At 47.4% G+C, this 19259-nt stretch overlaps 1 protein-coding gene and 1 non-coding gene across 3 annotated transcripts in view; both read right to left on the bottom strand.

The window, feature by feature from the left end:
- Slc4a5 (solute carrier family 4 member 5) overlaps nucleotides 1-19259 on the bottom strand; it is a 73374-nt gene that overhangs the window by 48633 nt on the left and 5482 nt on the right. For both annotated transcript variants that reach the window (XM_031382294.1, XM_031382295.1), the window contains exons 3-5: nucleotides 3396-3556; nucleotides 2439-2591; nucleotides 1429-1524 (exon numbers count right to left, since the gene is read on the bottom strand). In XM_031382294.1, coding sequence (XP_031238154.1) covers nucleotides 1429-1524; nucleotides 2439-2591; nucleotides 3396-3556 — 410 coding nt within the window. The remainder of the gene's footprint in view (nucleotides 1-1428; nucleotides 1525-2438; nucleotides 2592-3395; nucleotides 3557-19259) is intronic.
- Nucleotides 8547-8665, bottom strand: LOC116100219. The gene has a single exon (XR_004122540.1). It is a non-coding gene; the product is annotated as a 5S ribosomal RNA (ribosomal RNA).

Below are 19259 nucleotides of genomic sequence, written 5' to 3'. Positions count from 1 at the left end.
CTGGACGCACCAGGCCGTTTTTTGCCTGACCCTAAGCCGAATGCTCTTGGTGAGCTGAGTGAATGTTCTTTCCTCTATCAACTGCTGTTTGTGCCCTGGGTTTCCTCCTCTCTGAGGCTTCCTCATCGCCATCTGTGCACTGGGCCACCTCAGGGAGCCTGCATACTTGGGCTACATACGATCCAGTTCACACAGAGCAATAGTCACTTCCTCGTGACTCTTGTCTGGGGTACCACTGAGCATTGCTGGACAAGAGGGTCTCCATACACAGAACCTGCCGAACAGAGCGACTTTCTCCCTACTGCCTACTGCCCCCTGGTGGCCATATAAGAAATAAGGGCAATCACACATTAGGCAGGATGACCAGGCAGGTAACTGCTATGAAAAGACACTGGTAGTCTGCTCCCTCGACCCCCCCGGCCCCCAAATTCTCAATCCTCCTGCTACCAACCTCAGAGCTGAGATTATAGGTATGTGCTGCTGGGCCCATACCCCCTGACTATTCACCACAGATGAGTTTGAAAAAGGCTGTGATCTTTGACCTCAGTCCTCTGATCATTGCTATTGATCATGCTCAAGTTTCTTCTTCGTGGTGATAAGTGGGTGTCTCAGGTGTTTTTGGGAAAAGGATTTAGGTGGGTGTTTTAGGTTGTTGCTTGTTTTTGTTTTTGTTGTGTTTTTGTTTTGTTTGGTTTTGTTTTGTTTGGTTTGGTTTTTTTCGAGACAGGGTTTCTTTGTGTAGCCCTGGCTGTCCTGGAACTCACTCTGTAGACCAGGCTGGCCTCAAACTCAGAAATCTGCCTGCCTCTGCCTCCCAAGTGCTGGGATTAAAGGCGTGAGCCACCACCACCCGGCTGTTTTTTTTTATTATTATTATTATTATTGTTGTTATTTGTTTGTTTTGAGTCAATCTCACTCTGACTGGCCTAGAATTCACTATGTAGCCCAGGCTGGCCTCAAACTTGTAGCAGTCCTGCCTCTGTCACTGCAGCCAGCAAGGTTTCTGTTTTAATTTACTTGTGTTTTTGTGGTGCTGCAAATCAAACAGGGCACTTCAAACATGCAAGCTCTCTACTGCTGAGCTGCACCTCCACCCCCAAGGCTCTGCCTTTAAAAGTTCTCACCAGAAAACAGGGTAAAATGATTACGTCATCAAGAGCAAGAGTCTTGCCTGAAATCAACACACCCAGGACATGAGATCAGTGCTGAGGAAGCCAGGACTTGGTTGCACTCTGTCTTGTAAGGAGTACTATAGTGGTAAATCAGGCCCAGGGGCAAGCCTAGGTTTAGGGGAAAAATCAGATTTCTCCTGCTGGTGTCTTAAACAAGATAGATCCTCAGCTCTACCTTCTCCGTCTATGGACATATGGATACTCCCCAGCTGTCACAGCCAGCATGCTGCTGTCCCGACTAGAAGAGAACACTCACACAGATGACCATAGCTGGTACTTTGCCGAATCCTCAGGTCCTCGGTGGAGCGGTGCAGAGTTGGGCCTGCTGAGGGACTCCGGGCAGAGCTGCGATCTGCAAGGGGCAGGAAGGCCCACAGCTCCAGAGCTTGGCAGCTGCAGCTTCTCTGGCTAGCACAATGACTATATAGTTACTTCAACTAAACAAAGCCACTACAAGACACATCTCCCCTTCCAAGAATAATGTTTAAAGGAATAGCGTGAATAAGATTACACAGGAATGGGGCTGGAGAGATAGCTCGGTGGTTAAGAGCATTGGTTGAATTTTCCGATGATCCGGAGAAATATTCGTACAGTTGGAAAGGAGATAGAATAACACAGGTGGCTAAATTGACACTGGGTGCAGCAGATGAGTACTTCATCTCTGATTCTGCTACCCATGGCTTTTCTGTTTGTCTGCCCGGTTTGGCAGGCCTAGAGCCTTCAGAGTCCTAGAGTGAACAGTCTTCTCTCTCCAAACGGCCCAGGCTGTGCTAGCTAGAATGGTGTACAAGCCCTGGCACACTCGAGGTGACCTCAATGCTCTCACTCTTATGTGCCCCACACCCTGCAGAGGTTTCTGGCTTCTCTAGGCTTCGTGGAGAACTCTTTCCTAAGCAAGCCATCCTCCAGGCATTCCCTGGTGCTGTGTGCTGGGAGATTCTGGCCTGCCCCTCCTTCCCAGGATGCACCCCAGACCAACAGATCTCCCAGGTGGGGCCTAGGCATTAGGACACATTTGGAGGTCTCCAGCCATTGCAATGTGCAATGTGGGCTGTGAGCCAACTGTTCCTAGGAACTACTATGTTCTGGTGTCAGGAACAACATGGATTATGGCTGGGGTCATTCTTGGACATCCAGAAGAGGAGACTGGAGGAGACCCCAGAACCTTGGACTTTCTTCAGGATCATGAAGTCGGGTACTTCCAGCCCCCAAACTGGGATCACCTTCTCACACGCCCTGTGCCCACCAGCAAGCAGCCCTACGCACTCGTGGTGGAGACTGACTTCCCGATGTCTGCAAGCGAACGGTGGATGGGCTTCTTGGTTTGGTGCCGATGTTTCCTCAGGAGCACGTAGCTGACTCTCTCCCGGAGCTCTGGTCGCAGAAGTCCGTCCTCTATCTGCTTCTCAATGACATCATCTAAATGAGAAACAAACAAGTTGGGCCCATATGGGAGAGAACGAGACCAAGGCTTTGAGGTCTTGTTTCTTCTGGGCTATTAGTGGAATTGAGAATGAGCAAAGAGACCAGGGATTTGAAAATAGTCCTGTGGCTTTGCCACTGACCATCGGGGCTGCCAACCAAAACATCTTCATGTATAAGGTTGTGTATATGTCTCCAGGTGTGTGCATGTGTGGACAGAAGTCTCTGCTCTTTCTATCCCTGTCATGAAACATGTTTTAAATAGGACTTATGAAAGTGCACCAGGAAGCAAATAGGTGCTGTGTTAAATGATTTTCATCCCTCTAGTGAATTCTTTTTCTTTTTCTTTTTTTTAGAGAAGAAATAGTTATAGCCAAACCAAATGTACTAAGTAGAATAAAACTCACAGGGATGTTTAGGGAGGAACAAAGAGACAAGCCATCTCCTCGTTTGACACTCCATTAAGTGGGAGCTAGTTTTCAAAAGAAGAAAGATGGTCCGTTTTCCTCCTCGGAAAAGAAACAAGTTGCCATGGCAGTAGTCATCTCTGCCCATCCGAGGAACCCCTCTCTCTGCCTACTGCCTTGCTGAGCCACATTTCAGGGATGCTCTTTTGCCACCTATTGGAGGTCTGCATGGAAACTAGAAGCAGTTGGGACACTGCCTAGACAGTGCCAGAGCAAAATCCTGCAGAATCAGGCAACTGTTGAGATGGGCAGTCATACAGATTTGCACGTTGACATGAGGTTGGAGGGATTGCTCTGGTTGGCCGGGACCACAGCAGAGATGCCCTGGACTCACCTATGATCTGTGGTAGGGAGCCGCTGTCCAGATCTAGCAGCACTGTCCCTGTCTGCAGGCAAGTGCGGAGCTCAAAGAGGCTGTGCAGGGACAGCGTGGACACATGGGGCTTGCTCCAGCGTTCTCCTCCTTCCTCTACCTTTTCTTCAAATTTTATCCACCTGGAAGAAGTAGGAATGGGGCTCAGCATGGCCAGTGCCCTCAGGAGGAGACCTATTCCAGTAGTGTTGTGTAGCAGTTCCCTCTGAGATTGAAACATTCTATCCTGTAGGAAGTTCCTTCAACAACTCAAAATAGCTTTAGGAAGTCCCTGAAACTGACCAGACTCACTAGGCCCCTCCCTGTCAGAGTAAGCCATAAAAACTAAGAGTTCCTCTCTGATGAGCAGAGTTGAGCAACAAAGAATACTTCCTGAAGAGCCAAGATGCCTGAAAGAAGAAGAAGAAGAAGCCAGCTGAGCTGCCTGGAAGAGGTTTAGATCAACTGAGTCCCTTGGAAGAAACAGTGCGATCTGTTGAGCTGCCTGCAGGCTGTGCAATATGCTTCAAGTTTCCAGCTTTTGCGAGCAGTCACCCATGCTGGAGTGGGCTTTGCTGATACAGCTGTCTCTGAGCCACTTCTGTTCCAGGAAGTAATTCTGTAAATAGTCCTATAAATAGCCCCAGCGAAAAGTTGTACTGTGGTGATATCTGTTCTTTGGTTTGTCATGAGGTCCCCATCTGGGGCAAGCAGCTCTGTGTGTGTGTGTGTGTGTGTGTGTGTTGAGGGGTATCACCCCAAGAAAAGTCTTGTCACACAGGCCTGTGGGAACACACTGTTGGAGACATGGGCCCTGAATTCCCAAGCAGAGGATCTCTTGATGCTGTCTGTCTGTCTCTTGATAGCTGTCTGTCTGTCCTCGCACTGACTGATGCTGGCATGATAAGGACAGAATGATCACAGACAGACATGAAGAATCTTCTGATGTGACAGAAAATTTAACATTAGGATATGAGTTTGAACAGCTCTACACATTGAGCATCATTTACTACTTAAATGAGACAGTGCTAGCTTATTTTATAATAATTTGTTGTTGTTGTTGTTGTTGTTTTTGAGACAGGGTTTCTCTGTGTAGCCCTGGCTGTCCTGGAACTCACTCTGTAGACCAGGCTGGCCTTGAACTCAGAAATCCGCCTGCCTCTGCCTCCCAAGTGCTGGGATCAAAGGCGTGCGCCATCACTACCTGGCAATAACTTTTTTTTAAGTCTCAAGTGGATCCTGTTTACTACTGGTTGGTTACTTTTAAGTGTTCCGTGTGGTTTGCTAGGAACAGGGGAAATGTCCCCAGACAAAAAGTATCTCCCTCGGGGTGGGGAGATGGTTGTGCCAAGAAAGTGCTTGCTGCATAAACATTAGGACCTGAATTCAATTTCCAGCACCCTAGATAAATATCTAGGTGTGTGTGTGGGGAAGGGGGCTGTGCTTGTAATCCTAACACTAGGAGGATTACAGGAGGATCCATAGGGCTCACTGGTCAGCCAGACTAGCTAAATCATTGATCCCCAGGTCAGTGAGAAACTGTCTCAAACCAAGGTGTAGAGCTCTTGAGAAGCAACACTTGGGGTTGACTTCCAGCCTCCATATGCCTCTTCACATGTTCACAACCTGCAAGGACCCAAGATGTGTCCCTCAGGTTCTACTACACAGGGGCTGGGAGGTCCCATGCCGTCTACTGTGAATTCACATTCAGGTTAAAGTCCAGATGTCACCTGGAGAAGAAAGGAGCTAAAGCCAGCTATGTGAAAGAATTTGCCCTTTCAGGAAATCTAGAATCACAGACAGGATAGAAGTGATAAATTGGGGCTGGAGATGGCTCAGCAGATAAGGACACTGACTACTCTTCCAGAGGTCCTGAGTTCAAATCCCAGCAACCACATGGTGGCTCACAACCATCCGTAATGAGATCTGATGCCCCCTTCTGGTGTGTCTGAAGATGGCTACAGTGTACTTATATATAATAAATAAATAAATTATTTAAAAAAAAAAAAAGAAGTGATAAATTGGGGAGGCTTTGGACAGCGAGCAGAGTCATCACCCAATCAGGCCTCCTGTCCAGAGGCAGCTCCAGACAGTTTGGAGAGTCCCCAGGGAAACTAAGGTCCCAGCTGCAGACTCCAGTCCACCATAGTGGCAGGTTGCCTCCGAACCACTGGGCAGCTTCTACCTGCACCAACTGGAACCTGAAGGGAATTGCTCTGAGCCACCTACTTTTAAAGTCCCTTTGAAAAACAAGTCTATGGAGTCAGTGGGGGAATGATCTAAAAAGGAAGAGGCCTGGGGATGGACATCCCTTAGCAGATATCAAACCTCAGCTTGGAAAAGCTTCAGCTGGGCAGGTGAGATTGTTCCACAGGTAGGAGCATGGCTACCAACCAGGACGATCTAACTTCAGGGACTGGGTTTTTCTTTTCCTCCCATCATGTGGGTTCCAGAGATCACATGTAGTCACTAGGCCTGGCAGCAAGTGCCTTTACCTGCTGAGCCACCTCTCTAGCCCAGGCTAGTGTCAGACTCACAACAGTTTCCTTCACCTCCCAGGTACTGGGATCATAGGGACGCATCACCACATCCAGCTGAACTCAGATTGCATGCACATGTGTGTATACGTTGTGTGCACATGTATATGCACTGGTGCACGTGAAAGCCAGAGGTTGTTGCTGGTTTTAAAGATTTACATATATGTGTGTGTGTGTGTGTGTGTGTGTGTGTGTGTTTGCCTGTATGTCAGTGCACTGTGTGTATGAAGTGTCCACGAAGACCAGTGGAGGGCATCAAATTCCCTGGAACTAGGATTGCAGATGATTGTGAGCCACCATGTAGGTTCTGGGAACCAAACTATAAAGCAGCCCATGCCCTTAGCCATTTCTCCAGTCCCCTCATCTTGCTGTTTTGGGACAGACATTGACCAAGTTCAAAGAAAAGCAATGTATACCAGGAGATTTGATCACTAGCACCCATGTGGCAGCCCAGAACTATCCAGGGGCTTCAATACCCTCCTCTGAACTCAACGGTGTCACACATTCATGTGATATACAACGCATATAAAATAATAACAAATAAGTGTAAACAAAATTGTAAGGTGTTCTTATTTTTTAGAGGCACATACTCGAACATTTTCATGTGTAATGATAAGGTGGTTGGAACGTGTGCTAACGTGACCTAGTATGTCAGAGCAGGGTGTGTGGGACCTTGATATTGGCTGTGAGTTCATTGGTAAGGGTCGAGAGCCGGGTGGTGTATACGTGGAGCTGCATTCTGATACACAGTACTTTCATGAACTTCGAACTTTCTATAACCCAAATGCTTAAATATTTTCTAAACGGAATAAAGGCACAGGCTCTATCTAAAGATTCTAGTCAAAGCCAGGCTTACCAGCTCATGTATGCCTGATGGAACGGTTCGTGTAATCCCAAACAATTCACTGCAAAGCAAGCTTTCTACCACAGCTGGCTTTAAAAAAGCACAAATTAGAGTCAGAGAAGCAGGTCAAGCAGAAAGAAAATCTCTGAGCTGGAAAAAGACTTTTCGGTATTTTATCCAGTCCTGATCAGTGCGGTGGCCTCCACTTCCGTGCATGCCAGAGGCAGGAGCCAGGTGCTCCCTTCTCCAAACAGAACCTTAAAGAGTCACATGTTCCAGAAATCAGCTCTCTGTCACAAAGAGGGAAGGTCCAAGCCTGAGGCTTTTCTTCAACTGGTAACTCAGACAGGTCGGTTGTCGCCGATCTGATCCAGACATAATAACAAGTGTTCCGGGGCTAGCCACCAGGTACAACCCAGGCTTCTGACACATGGGAAGAAGCTCTCCCACAAGGAAGGTCTAGAATGGGGCTATATAGTTCAGACAGTAGAGTGCTTTCCTTCCTAACCTGTGGCTGCTCCCCCAAGCATCTAGTGAAAAGCAACCAGCCCAGCCAGGTACAGTGGTGCACACCTTTAATCCCAGCACTCTGCCAGAGGCAGAGGCAGAGGCAGAGACAGAGGCAGAGGCAGAGGCAGAGAGGCAAAGAGGCAGAGAGGCAGAGAGGCAGAGAGGAAGAGAGGCAGAGAGGCAGAGAGGCAGAGAGGCAGAGAGGCAGAGAGGAAGAGAGGCAGAGAGGCAGGAGGCAGAGAGACAGAGAGACAGAGAGAGGCAGAGAGGAAGAGAGGCAGAGAGGCAGGGAGACAGAGAGAGGCAGAGAGACAGGGAGACAGAGAGAGGCAGAGAGGCAGGTGGCAGGAGGCAGGTGGATCTCTGTGAGTTTGAGGCCAGGCTGCTCTACATAGTGACTTCCACACTAGCCAGGGCTACATAGTGAGACCGTATATCAAACAAAAACAAAACAACAAGAAGCATGATGGTGCAGGCGCTCGGGAAGTAGAAAGTAAAGACAGGAAAATCAGAAATTCAGGGTTGGCTGCCTAGATGGCTCAGTGGGTAAAGGTGTTGGCCAAGAGTCTAGTGATCTCAGTTTGATCCCTGGAACCCACATAAAGGTGGGAGGAGAAAACCGACTCCACAGAATCAGCCTCTGCCCGCATCATGTGAGCGCACAGGCACACACATACACATTTTAAAATAACTTAAGCCAGGAAGTTCAAATCGTTCCCAGGTACATGGCTGAGTGTGAGCCCAGCCTGAGCCACAGCATCCAGGCTGAATCCCACCCAGACTGAACACTTCCAAATTAGAGCACTGGGAACCACACATCAGAGTTATAAAGGGAAGACACGGGAGGGCTGCTGAGACAGCTGGGCTGGGAAGAGCACTGCCTGCTTCTTGCAGAGAATTGGGGTTCTAATCCCAGCATCCACATGGTGGCTCACGACCACCCAGACTCCAGCTCCATGGGATTTGCTACGTGGGCTTCCTGCACACTCAATGATCACTCTACCAACTGAGCTGCAGCCTCTGTGGAATTCGTTGTTTGTTTTGTTTCTAATATAAGGACCCCATGCTGGCTGGTTTTATGTTAGCTCTACACAGTCAAGCAGAGAGGAGGGAATCTTAGTTGAGAAAATGCCTCCATAAGAGCTGGCTATTGATAAGTCTCTAGGGCATTTTCTTTTCTTTCTTTCTTTCTTTCTTTCTTTCTTTCTTTCTTTCTTTCTTTTTATTTTATTTTATTTTTTTAGCCTACAGCACCCAGTATTCCCAGGCGGTCTCCCATCCAAGTACTAACCAGGCCCGACCCTGCTTAGCTTCCGAGATCAGATGAAATGAGGCGCATTCAGGGTGGTATGGCCATAGACAAGATTTATCTATTATATTATATGTAAGTACACTGCAGCTGTCTTCAGACACACCAGAAGAGGGTGTCAAACCTCATTACAGATGGTTGTGAGCCACCATGTGGTTGCTGGAATTTGAACTCAGGACCTATGGAAGAGCAATTGGTGCTCTTAACCACTGAACCATCTCGACAGCCCCTGGGCATTTTCTTAATTAGTGATTGATGGGGGAAGGTTAGTACACTGTGGGTGATGCCATCCCTGGGCTGGTGGTCCTGGGTTCTATTAAAAGAAAAAAAAAAAGGCTGAGCAAGCCATGAAGAGCAAACCAGTAAGCAGCACCCCTCCATGGCCTAGGCATCGGTTTCTGCCTCCCATGTTCTGCCCTGCTTGAGTTCCTGTCCTGGTTTCCTTCAATGATACAGTGGTGTGGAGGTATAAGCCAAAAAATCCCTTTCCTCCACAAGTTGATTTTGGTCAGACAGTCCCCTATGCAGCCTAAGCTTGTCTTAAACTTGTAGCCCAGATTAGCCTTGAACTTGTGATTCCCCTACTTAAGCTTTCAAAGGGCTGGGATTACAGCTATGTCCAGCCACGTGTGACAGTTTTAAAGCATTTTAAAAATGCAATTCGATCTCCTAGGCAACGCAGCATCTGATACTCAGGCTATGTTGATTCTAAGCATTTGTCATTTTAAGAAACACATTGGTGGGGCTGGAGCCACAGCTCAGCAGTTAAGAGCACCCACTGCTCTTGCAAAGGACCCAGGTTCTGGACCCAGTACTCAACTGGCAGCCGGAACTGCAGTTCCAGAGGATTCAATGCCCTCCCCGGCCTCTGAGAACACTGTGCACACATGATGCACATGCCTACATGCGGGCAGGCAAAGCACTTATGTACATAAAATGAAGTCAATCTTAAAAAATAAAGAGTTATGTTTGGAGAGATGGCTCGGCAGTTAAGAGCATGTGCAGCTCTTATAGAGTATCTGACCTCAACTCCCAACACCTGTGTCAGGTGGCTCACACTCCACCTATAATTCAAACTCTGGTGGATTCCATGCCCTCTCCTGGCCTCCTTGGGCACCTGCACACATATGCACAAACCCACTCTCCCATACTCATAAGCAGAAGATAAGAATAGTTGTAAAAGAGAAAATATATACTTGCATGAATTTTTTCTTTGTTTCCTGTTTTGTTTGATTTTTTATTTCATAGCCAAGGGCTAGCCTGGATCTTGCTATGTACCTGAGGATGTTCCTGAACTCTCAAGTGCTAGTTCCATAGGCTTGTGCCACCATATCTGGCTGCTTTAGCACACGAACTTAGGTTTACTCACCTAGGATACATGAGGTCCATGCCCCTGCCGTGGGTAACTCTGTGCCACCCCTGACTTTATTCTGTGATTTTTTCTCAGCCCCACAGTCACCCCAAAGCCTAACTTCTACAGGTAGCTTTAACAGCACCTGTCTAAGGCCCATTTCTAATCCACTAAAATGCTTTTATTACATTTTATTTTTAATTTGGGATATTTATATGTGTGCAATTTTGTGGTCACGAGAATGCCACAGTGTCCACGTGGGAGGCGGAGGGTAAAGCTCAGGAGTTGGTTCTCTCCTGCTACCATGTAGGCCCTGGGGAATGAACTCAGGCTGTCAGAGTTGGCACCAAGTCCCTATCCACTGGGTCATCGCAATAGCCCTGTACCTCATTCTTATATGTATAACAGGCACACTTTATTTCTTAAAAATTATTTATTTTCTTTTATATGCTTGAGTGTTTTGCCTGCATTTACAAAGTAAGAGCAGCGTGTGTGTCAAGTACCTGCAGAGGCCTGAAGAGGTGTCAGGTGTCCTGGGACTGGGGGTTAGAGACAATTGCCTGCCTTTGGTTGGGTAATGAGAATTTAACCTGAGTTTTCTGGAAGAGCAGTGAATACTTTTAACTGCTGAGCCATCTCTCCAGCCCCTAGGTTCATTTCTTAAAAGTGATATGAATGTGAGCTGACTGTCATCATCCAGCAAATTACTCAACTTTCCAGATGAGTGATATCAGGACTGTGTGTCCCAGCATAAACTGAAAGTGAGTGTTGATCAGTTATGAGTCACTCTCCTAGAGGTCGCCGAGGATTCAACAAGAGCCGTCTGCATTCTGTCCTTTCTAGAATGGTATATGGAAACAGAATGAACATTTATCAAGGATGGAACACCTGGAGCTGGAGAGGTGGCTCAGCAGTTAATGAGAGTCTAGTGATCTCAGTTTGATCCCTGGAACCCACATAAAGGTTACGCTTTCGATTAGGACCCAGGTTTGATTCCCAGCACCCACAAGGTGGTTCACAACCATCTTTAACTCCAACTCCAGGGATTCTGATGCCTTCTGACCTCTGGAGGTACCAATCACACATGTGGTACAAATACGTACATATAGGCAAAACACTCACACATAAAATAAAGTGAATAAATCCAATTTTTAAAAAAATTTAAAGAATGGAACAGGTATGCAAATTCTGTTTTACTTTCACAGTTTGCATGACAAACTCACACTATGTAAAATCACACAGGGTTGATTAAGGTTCAGTAGGTTAAGGGACTTGCTTCTGAATTCAGTCCTCAGAACCCACATGATGGAAGAAGAGAGAGGAACAGAAGAGACTCCCACAGGTGTGCTTTGTCCTCTACATGCAGTCTGTAACACATGCATGCATACACACACACATATGCTCACACACACATGCATGCTTGCACATAGACATAGAAATAAATAAATAAAAAGTTTTTTTTTAAAAAAAAAAAAAAACACATGCATGAAGGTTAGCGTGTTAAATAGAGAACATGGTTTCTACAACCAATCTAAACACACACCCATGATTTGTCAACCAGATCTGTTGGTGAGTTTGAAATACATAGCATGTAAGAGCCATGGCTGAAGTGTTGACATACACTCAGAGAGTTCAGACAGCACCAGGGGGGCTGATGTGCCAGAAGGCTTCATTGGCCTGTTGGGATAACCATTTTTCATCTAGGTTCAGAACTTCATCTTTTTAGGTGCTCAGGGATGATCAGATACAAAGCTGATGACCAGTAATGACCAGCTTCCCAAGAGCTAATGTAGAAACCTAATGAATGGCCAGCTTATTCATCGTATAGCAAGCTTTGTAAGATTTGTAAAGGCCTCTCACCCTCCAACCCTTTTGTTGTCTCCTTGGTAGACATGCTGGAAAGGTCAAGTTATCATCAGGATGTTGCTCAGTATAGCATCAAAATGAGACACGTTGGCTGGGTGTTTACAACATTTAATAGACTCAGGATAAGGAGCCGAAGCCTCCATCTCTGAAGATGACATGTGTCTGAGACCAGGAGCAGACGGTTGGGGCCCTTTTGCGTAGACTGTTCTGGAATGGACCTGCTTTCCTCCTACCGTAGTTACCTGAGTCTCTGTAATTCAGTCTTCCTTTATAGTTGCTTAAGAACCTTGGCAAGGCTTTGGTGATGTCTGCCACTTGGGAGTTCTTGGAGAGCCATCCTCCCCTAGGAAGTGACTATAGCTGCAGGGAGTGGGATGGCCTGCTCACAGGCCTGGCTCAGGAGAGGGGTCCACAAGCTACAATAGAGCTATTGGACAAAGCAACTGGCCAATTCTGAACTGGGTCTTTCAGGCAAAGGCTCTTTGAGTCCTCTTGTCTGTACATCCAGGAGGTTTATATTGTCTTTTCAGGGGACTGTCAATCACCAGGTTGTCAGGCTCTCTCGGACTCTATTTTGTACTGCCTCTTTCCAGATCTTGATTTTCACAGCCTCTCGTCTATTTTAACTCCCCATGGCCAGGCCAGGGTCACTTCTCTACATGAGGCCTCCCCGGGAGTCCAGGGTGGACAGGTAACTCTACCGTTAGTGCTTACTAATAAAGACAATGGTTAAGCTTACCAAGCACTCTCTAGGTGCCAGGCACTCTGCTTCATGTGTGGGATATATTACTCCATTCTCCCCAAGGCATCAAGCAGCTTACCAGAGACAGGGTCTGAGTACAAGTCCTTTGACAGAAGAGCCTGTGTTCTCAAACTTTGCACCTGCTACCCTGGGTCTCAACTATCCTGTATTTGAGCACACACACTGCCTTTTTAAGTCAAGAGTCAGAAAACAAGGTCTCTTGAGCTAGGAGTGACTGTGGCCTGTTTTCATAGGGTCAGCTTAAGTGAAATAGTTTCTAGGAGCTGAAGAGATGGGTCACTAGTTAAGAGCATTGGCTCCTCTTTCAGAGGACCCAATTTGATTGGTTTGATTCCCACCTGGAATTCCCACCTGGAATATGGAAGCTTGAAACCATCATAACTCCAGTTACAGGAGTACTAATGCCCTCTTCTGGACTCGGTGAGTGCTAGGCATACAAATAGCGCACACACACACACACACACACACACACACACACACATACCATGGCACACATGACATATGTAGAAGGCAGAGAATGACTTTCAGAAGTTGGTTCTTGCCTTCTGCCTTGTTGAGACGGGCTAGTGTTGCTGCTGCTGCACTGGCTACTCCAGGCTAGTTGCCCTAAGAATTTCTGGCTCTCCAATCTCCCCCTCCCATCCCATAGGATGCTGGGATTATAGATGCACCCCACCACATCCAGCTTTTTATGTGAGCCCTTCAGGTCACCTGGCCAGTACTTTTGACAGCTGAACCACCACAGGCCCAGTTTTTGTTACATATTTAAAGCTTTGCCAAGGAAGAGAAGATGGTAGGAGAAGGGAGTATTCATGAGCCCAAAGCCCAAGGAATTTTCACCCTAGCTTTAACAGAAAGAGCTCCCCAGTGTCTACCCACGCTAGTAATGTGAGGATAAATTCAGACCGTGCTTGTTTTAATTTTCTTGAGGGTCCTAACAGCTGCTTTTTAGAACAAAAGAAAGGAGGGTGTCACTAAGATAACATGAAGCATCTTGAGAGCCCTGGTTGATGTGGGATTGCAATCCCATGATGGAGGCAGAGATGAGCAGATGCCTGGGGATTTCTTGCTAGCCTGACTAGCTATATTAGCAGGTTGCAGGCCAACAAGATAACCTAGCTCAAAAAACAAGGAGGAGCAGGCAAGACGACTCAGTAAGTAAAGGTGCTCGCCACCAAGAAATCATCTTCCGACCCCTGCACATGTCTCTTCCTGTAGACATGCCCACATACAAACAGATAAAGGAAAAAGGTGGGGGAGGACAAACATACAAAGTGAATAGCAACTGGAAGACACCACCAGAAGTTGACCTCTGGCCTACACAAATGCAAGAGCACACACACACACACACACACACACACACACACACACACACAGAGGCATGCTCATGCATGCATACACGCACACATGAATGCATGCTATGGTTGAACACACTTACTCCTATTTTCCTGCTTGTTCACTATAAACTTCAGGTATATGTGTGTGTGTTTGGTAGTAAAGGAAGAAGAGAGAAGGAAGGTTCAATCCAGGTGGAAACCAGCAACCTTCAACATTCAGACCAGTGGGTCAGCAGGTGAAGCAAACAACTGCAGAAACTTTCACCTGATCCCAAATCGCCATGCATGGCTCTACTGTTAAGAAACACAATAGCCATAGGCCTAGACCCACTGCCCTGGGTACTAGCAGCCTGAAACTCTTCCATGCCAGTCTTCCAACCCCTCCCTCCTCAAACCTGTTAGGAGCCCCACCTGCACCTAGGGCCTGGCTCCACTCATCAAGCCCATCTCAGCCTTCTGCTCCTTAAGCCCTTCTCTCTCATTTCTATTAGTATCCAAAACAGGCTCACATGTCTCATCCTCAAAGACAAAAGCCAAAGATAAGGCCACAGGTCAGCGATGGCATAGCATACACAAGCCCCTGGGCTTCCTTCTCGATGAACAGTGCATGAACAGTAGCACTGGGGTTGGAGATAGGGCTTAGTTGAGAGTGCTTGCTCAGTGTGTAAGGGAGGACTTTGGTCCTTCCTACTGTATAAAAATCTGTGTGTGATGGGCTGAAGAGATGCTGCACAAGTTGGGATCCAATGGAAAAAGTCTGGTGGTGATGTGCACCTGTGACTCCAGGGCTGGGGTAAAGGCAGCAGGGCAGAGATAGGCAGATCTCTGGAGCTGCCGCTAGCCAAGTTGGTCAGTTGGTGAACCCCAGGTCAGTGACAGGTCCTCAAAGGTAATGTGAGAGCAATTGAGAAAAACACCCAACATTGACCTCTGGCCTCCACACACACACTCGCATACATGTACCCTGTGTGTGTGTGTGTGTGTGTGTGTGTGTGTATACACACAGGAACTTGTATAATCACAGAACGCACTGTCTGCAAGTGTTATGGTGGCCCACACCTTAATCTCAGCTCTTAGGTGGTGGACATAGGAGAGGTAGAAGTTCAAGGTCATCCTCTGCTACATGGTAAACTCAAGGTCAGCCTGGACTTTGTCTCAAAAATAAATAGATAAATAATTTTTTTAAAAGTTGAATGAAGACTTCCCTTATCCTGTGCTCTGCTCCAGAGACTTCAGCTCTTGGACAAGCCCCTCAGCAGAGTTGTCCAAATGGTCAACTGACTTCCAAACACACATCTCCACCTGCTGCAGCCTGTGCTTCGCCACTGAGACATCTTCCCAGCCCAAGCCTTTTTCTTTTATCTCTTCTCAGATCTAAAACCAAGTGGTCTGTCTAGCATACAGACCTCTGTCTTTTCCTATAAACCCTTTTGGGTCCCCCAAACTCTCATCATCAAGCTCAACAGTTCACCAGCATGGGACCTACTGACAGTCTTGCCTATGGACCATGGCAGGTGCTGACAGTCTTGCACTATTGGCCATCCACAAGCAACCCATCTATGCCCAGGCCTCTCCTTTCCATCTTGGTCTTTAGGCCTAAAATCACCCCATTTTATTGATTAGGTACATGCTAAGTAATATCAGGCCACTTCCCAGTCCCTGCTCCAGGGGCCTCTCCCTCGTTGCCTATCTCTGTTGGGCTAACTCTGATCTACCCTCCCATTTTGGTATGAACGCCCTTTCTCCTGGAAGCCTTCCTTGACCCTCTCACGCCTCTATGCATCCACACTGCCCTCATTTCCAAGTATCCCCTCGATGTGACTTTGTGCCTCACTACCCAGAAGCCAATTGAACAATGACAGCATCTGCCATGTTCCATTTTTAAATGTCTTTCCTCGAGGCTTACAGTCAGGAAGACCTTAGTAACTATTACCTGAGTGAGTGAATTAAGTTTGTTGACTTCCTCACTGAGAGGCCTTGGCTTCCTACTCTGATTTATAAAGAGGGGTAGTTCTGGTCCTAGAAGGCTGACATTAGAGGGCTGGAGAAGCTTTCTGCTCCACACTGAGAAAGGAAATATTCTAAAAGAGCTTTATGCAAGATGGTAAATGAGAGCAGGTTTGAGGCTGATGTGGGAGCCCAAGCTCCCTCCATCCTGCTGACAAGTGGAGAACCATTCAGAACTTTCGAAAGTGTCCTGATATGGGATGAGGGATGTAGTTCAGTTGACGGAGGGCTTGCCTAGTGTGCATGAAGTCCTGGGCTCAACCCCCAGCACCATGTGCACCAGGCAGCAGGAGGAGCAAGACTCCAAAACCATCCTCCTTAGCCACATAGCAAGTTTGAGGCCAGCCTGGGCTATCTGAGACACTGCCCAAAAAACGAGAGCAAACACTCCAACTCAACTAAGCTGACCCACTTCGCATGCACCTTTTGGCTCTTTTCTTCTCATGACAGGAATGTTCTCAGAGCGTATGTATCTCGTAAGAACCTTCTGGCAGGTTCTTGCTCTCCGGCTGCTGAGTGGAGGCCAGAGCAGCCTGGATTTGGAACGTGTTCTCAAGGCTCTTGAGCGTTAAGCTCTAGTTATTTCTGAGTAACCCTGAGGGGCCCTCTACTCTTGGGTGGGTTCCAGCCTGGGCCATTCTCCTTCCAGCCTCTTCTCTTTCAGTCAGTCAGTCAGGTGTCAGTTTGAGAAAGATTGGGGTTTGAGGTAGTTTATGTGCTCATAAAATGAGAGGGATCACCCCTACTACCTCACCTGATTCAGCACTCCCTCAGGCAAGGTCACTATTAGTGAACAGCCGGCAAGACTACCCATGTCTGAATGCCAAAGAGACAGAATTAATAACAGTTTATCTTATTAACAGCCTGGCCTTCCACCATCGATCACATCAGAAGCGCCGCTGCACATACAGTCCCGATTATGTGCATGGGGGGCAAGGCTCAGCAGAGCTCAAAAAGCCACTTAAATCTACACAGCAGTGACTCCGTCAAGAGCCCGAAATGTCCCCTAAACTAATAACCCCCGACAAAGCACCACCAGGGAAAATTCCTTGCGGATTTGAGATTTTCACTCTGTTAAGCTCCTAACTCAATAAAGCAAGCACTCCCTGCAACAAATTAAATACTTTTATGAAAGCAACCCCTCCCCCATCTCTTTGATGTCCGATTAGCCCCCTAATGCCAGGGCATGGGGTCTGTAAGAGATGCCTTCAGATGTCTTCTGTTACTCCACAGAGGCCCAGAATCCACTGGGATTTGCTGATTCTTTGATTCTGGAAACTTCTGAGACTTCTGGCTTCCCAGACATGGGTCCTACAGTCTGTTAGCTGGGAAGAATGCTAGCCATTCCTGAGACAAATCCCAAGCAGGCCTGAATAAGCATGTCTACTTTTGTCTTTTTGTTTGTTTGGTTTGGTTTGGTTGGTTGGTTGATTGGTTGGTTTGGGTTTTTTTGTTTGTTTGTTTGTTTGTTTGTGTGTTTGCTTGCTTTAAATTATTGTTATTGTTTTTTTCTTGTTGTTTGTTTTTTGTTTTACAACAAGGTACCACTGTACAGTCCTAACTGGCCTGGAGCTTGCTAAGGTGTCAACCAGGCTGGCCTTGAACTCACAGAGATACATCTTGTCTGCCTCCAGAGTGCCAGAATTGAAGGCACAGACTGTCAGTGAAGGCAGGGGTTTGGGGTGAGTACTCTCTCTGTGCAGGGAGGGGAGAAGGCAGTCCCTCTCTCCTAGGCCCTCAAGAAGGCCTTTTTAAAGCTTTCTTCTCTATTTACACACCCACAGTGGAAGAGACTGTGCCTAGCACAGACTGGCTCAGACCCCTCTCTCTCAGAGGTGTGAAGCCACAGTACTCTAGGCTGAGCTCTGGCCATTTGAACCGTCCTTTCCCATCTTGTGAGCCCTGGTTAGAGGTCCCAATCTCTGCAGCTGTGGGTATTTAGCTCCCCCTGCAAAAGAATTGCCCTCGGCCCTAGGTCTTCCCCTGAGAGCCAAAAACAAGAGTCCCTGGAACAGGCTAGGAAGTAGAGGGAAATGGCTAATAATCTTGGGAGAGCATAGTAGAGCCCAAGAGACCTCACATTGGAGGGTCAGGCAGGCTGGGGGCGGGGGACAATCCAGACGACTTCCTATATCTCTGGCCCTCCAAGAGCTACTAGCCCTTCTGTGCCTCACCCCATCTATGAAGCCAGATTTCAACTCTGCCCTTCTCAGGGCCATTGTGGGGCTTGAATGGGTGTGAGCCTGCAGTCTCAGCACACTGGGATTCAGTGAACCATGGATGAGAAGAGGCTCTTGGACCTGCATGGGAGGACTGGGCACAACTGTGGGCTGTGGAGCTGATTGGTTGGTTCCTCCCTGAGGCCTGCAGGATGTTGTTATTCCTGTTAGTGACCCTCCTTCCAGATGCCTTTGCAGCAGAGAAAGGGCAGAGAGGTCTGAGATGTGGACATGTGCTCTTCCCTTTGCTCAGCAACTGTCCAAGCCATGGAGGGAGCTATCAGACTCCCGGTGTCAGAGTGGTCCCACGAGGACCCTGCCACGGAGGGAGCTATCAGACTCCTGGTGTCAGAGTGGTCCCATGCGGACCCTGTCCTGGGTGCTGCTGGGAGTTTATGTACTTTTACAAGGGTTGAATATCAGATTTCCTGCATAGCAGATATTTATATTATAATTTGTAACCATAGGAAAATTACAGTTGTGAAGTAGCAATGAAAATAATTTGATGGTTGGGGGTCACACAATATGAGGAACTGTATTAAAGGGTCTCAGCGTTAGGAAGGTTGAGAACCACTGCTCTAGTATCTCTATGGAAATTAGTTGATTTAATCCTAGTTTAGTCATATTTTGTTTTTGTTTTTGAGACAGAGTCTCAGGTATTCCATGCTGGCCTTAAACAGACTACGTGGCTGAGGGAGACCTCGAACTCCTTCTGGTCTTCCTACCACCACCTCCTCCATGCTGGGGTTCCAGCAGTGTGCTTCCATGGTTACAGTATGTGGTGGTGGGGATCAAGCCAAGGGCCTTGTGTGCTAGGTACACACTTTACCACAGCCATAGCCTGGATTTTAATTTAATAAAATCAAAATGGTTTTTCCTGCATGGAGAGATGGCTCGGCAGATGAAGTATTTGCTATTCAAGTGTGAAGACTGTGTAAAAGTACTATGTAAAAGCCAGGTGAGTGTGACATCTCATTTGTCTCAGTGCAGGGGAGGTAGAGCCAGCTGGATAGCCACCGGGCCAGACTAGCTGAATAGGTAAACTCTGGATACAAAGTAGGTAAACTCTGGATACAAAGTAGGTAAACTCTGGATACAAAGTA

The sequence above is a fragment of the Mastomys coucha genome, unplaced genomic scaffold, assembly GCF_008632895.1.
Source record: "Mastomys coucha isolate ucsf_1 unplaced genomic scaffold, UCSF_Mcou_1 pScaffold20, whole genome shotgun sequence".
NCBI lineage: Eukaryota > Metazoa > Chordata > Mammalia > Rodentia > Muridae > Mastomys > Mastomys coucha.
Note: the sequence above shows the minus strand (reverse complement) of the source record. Positions and strands in the feature narration are given on the sequence as shown.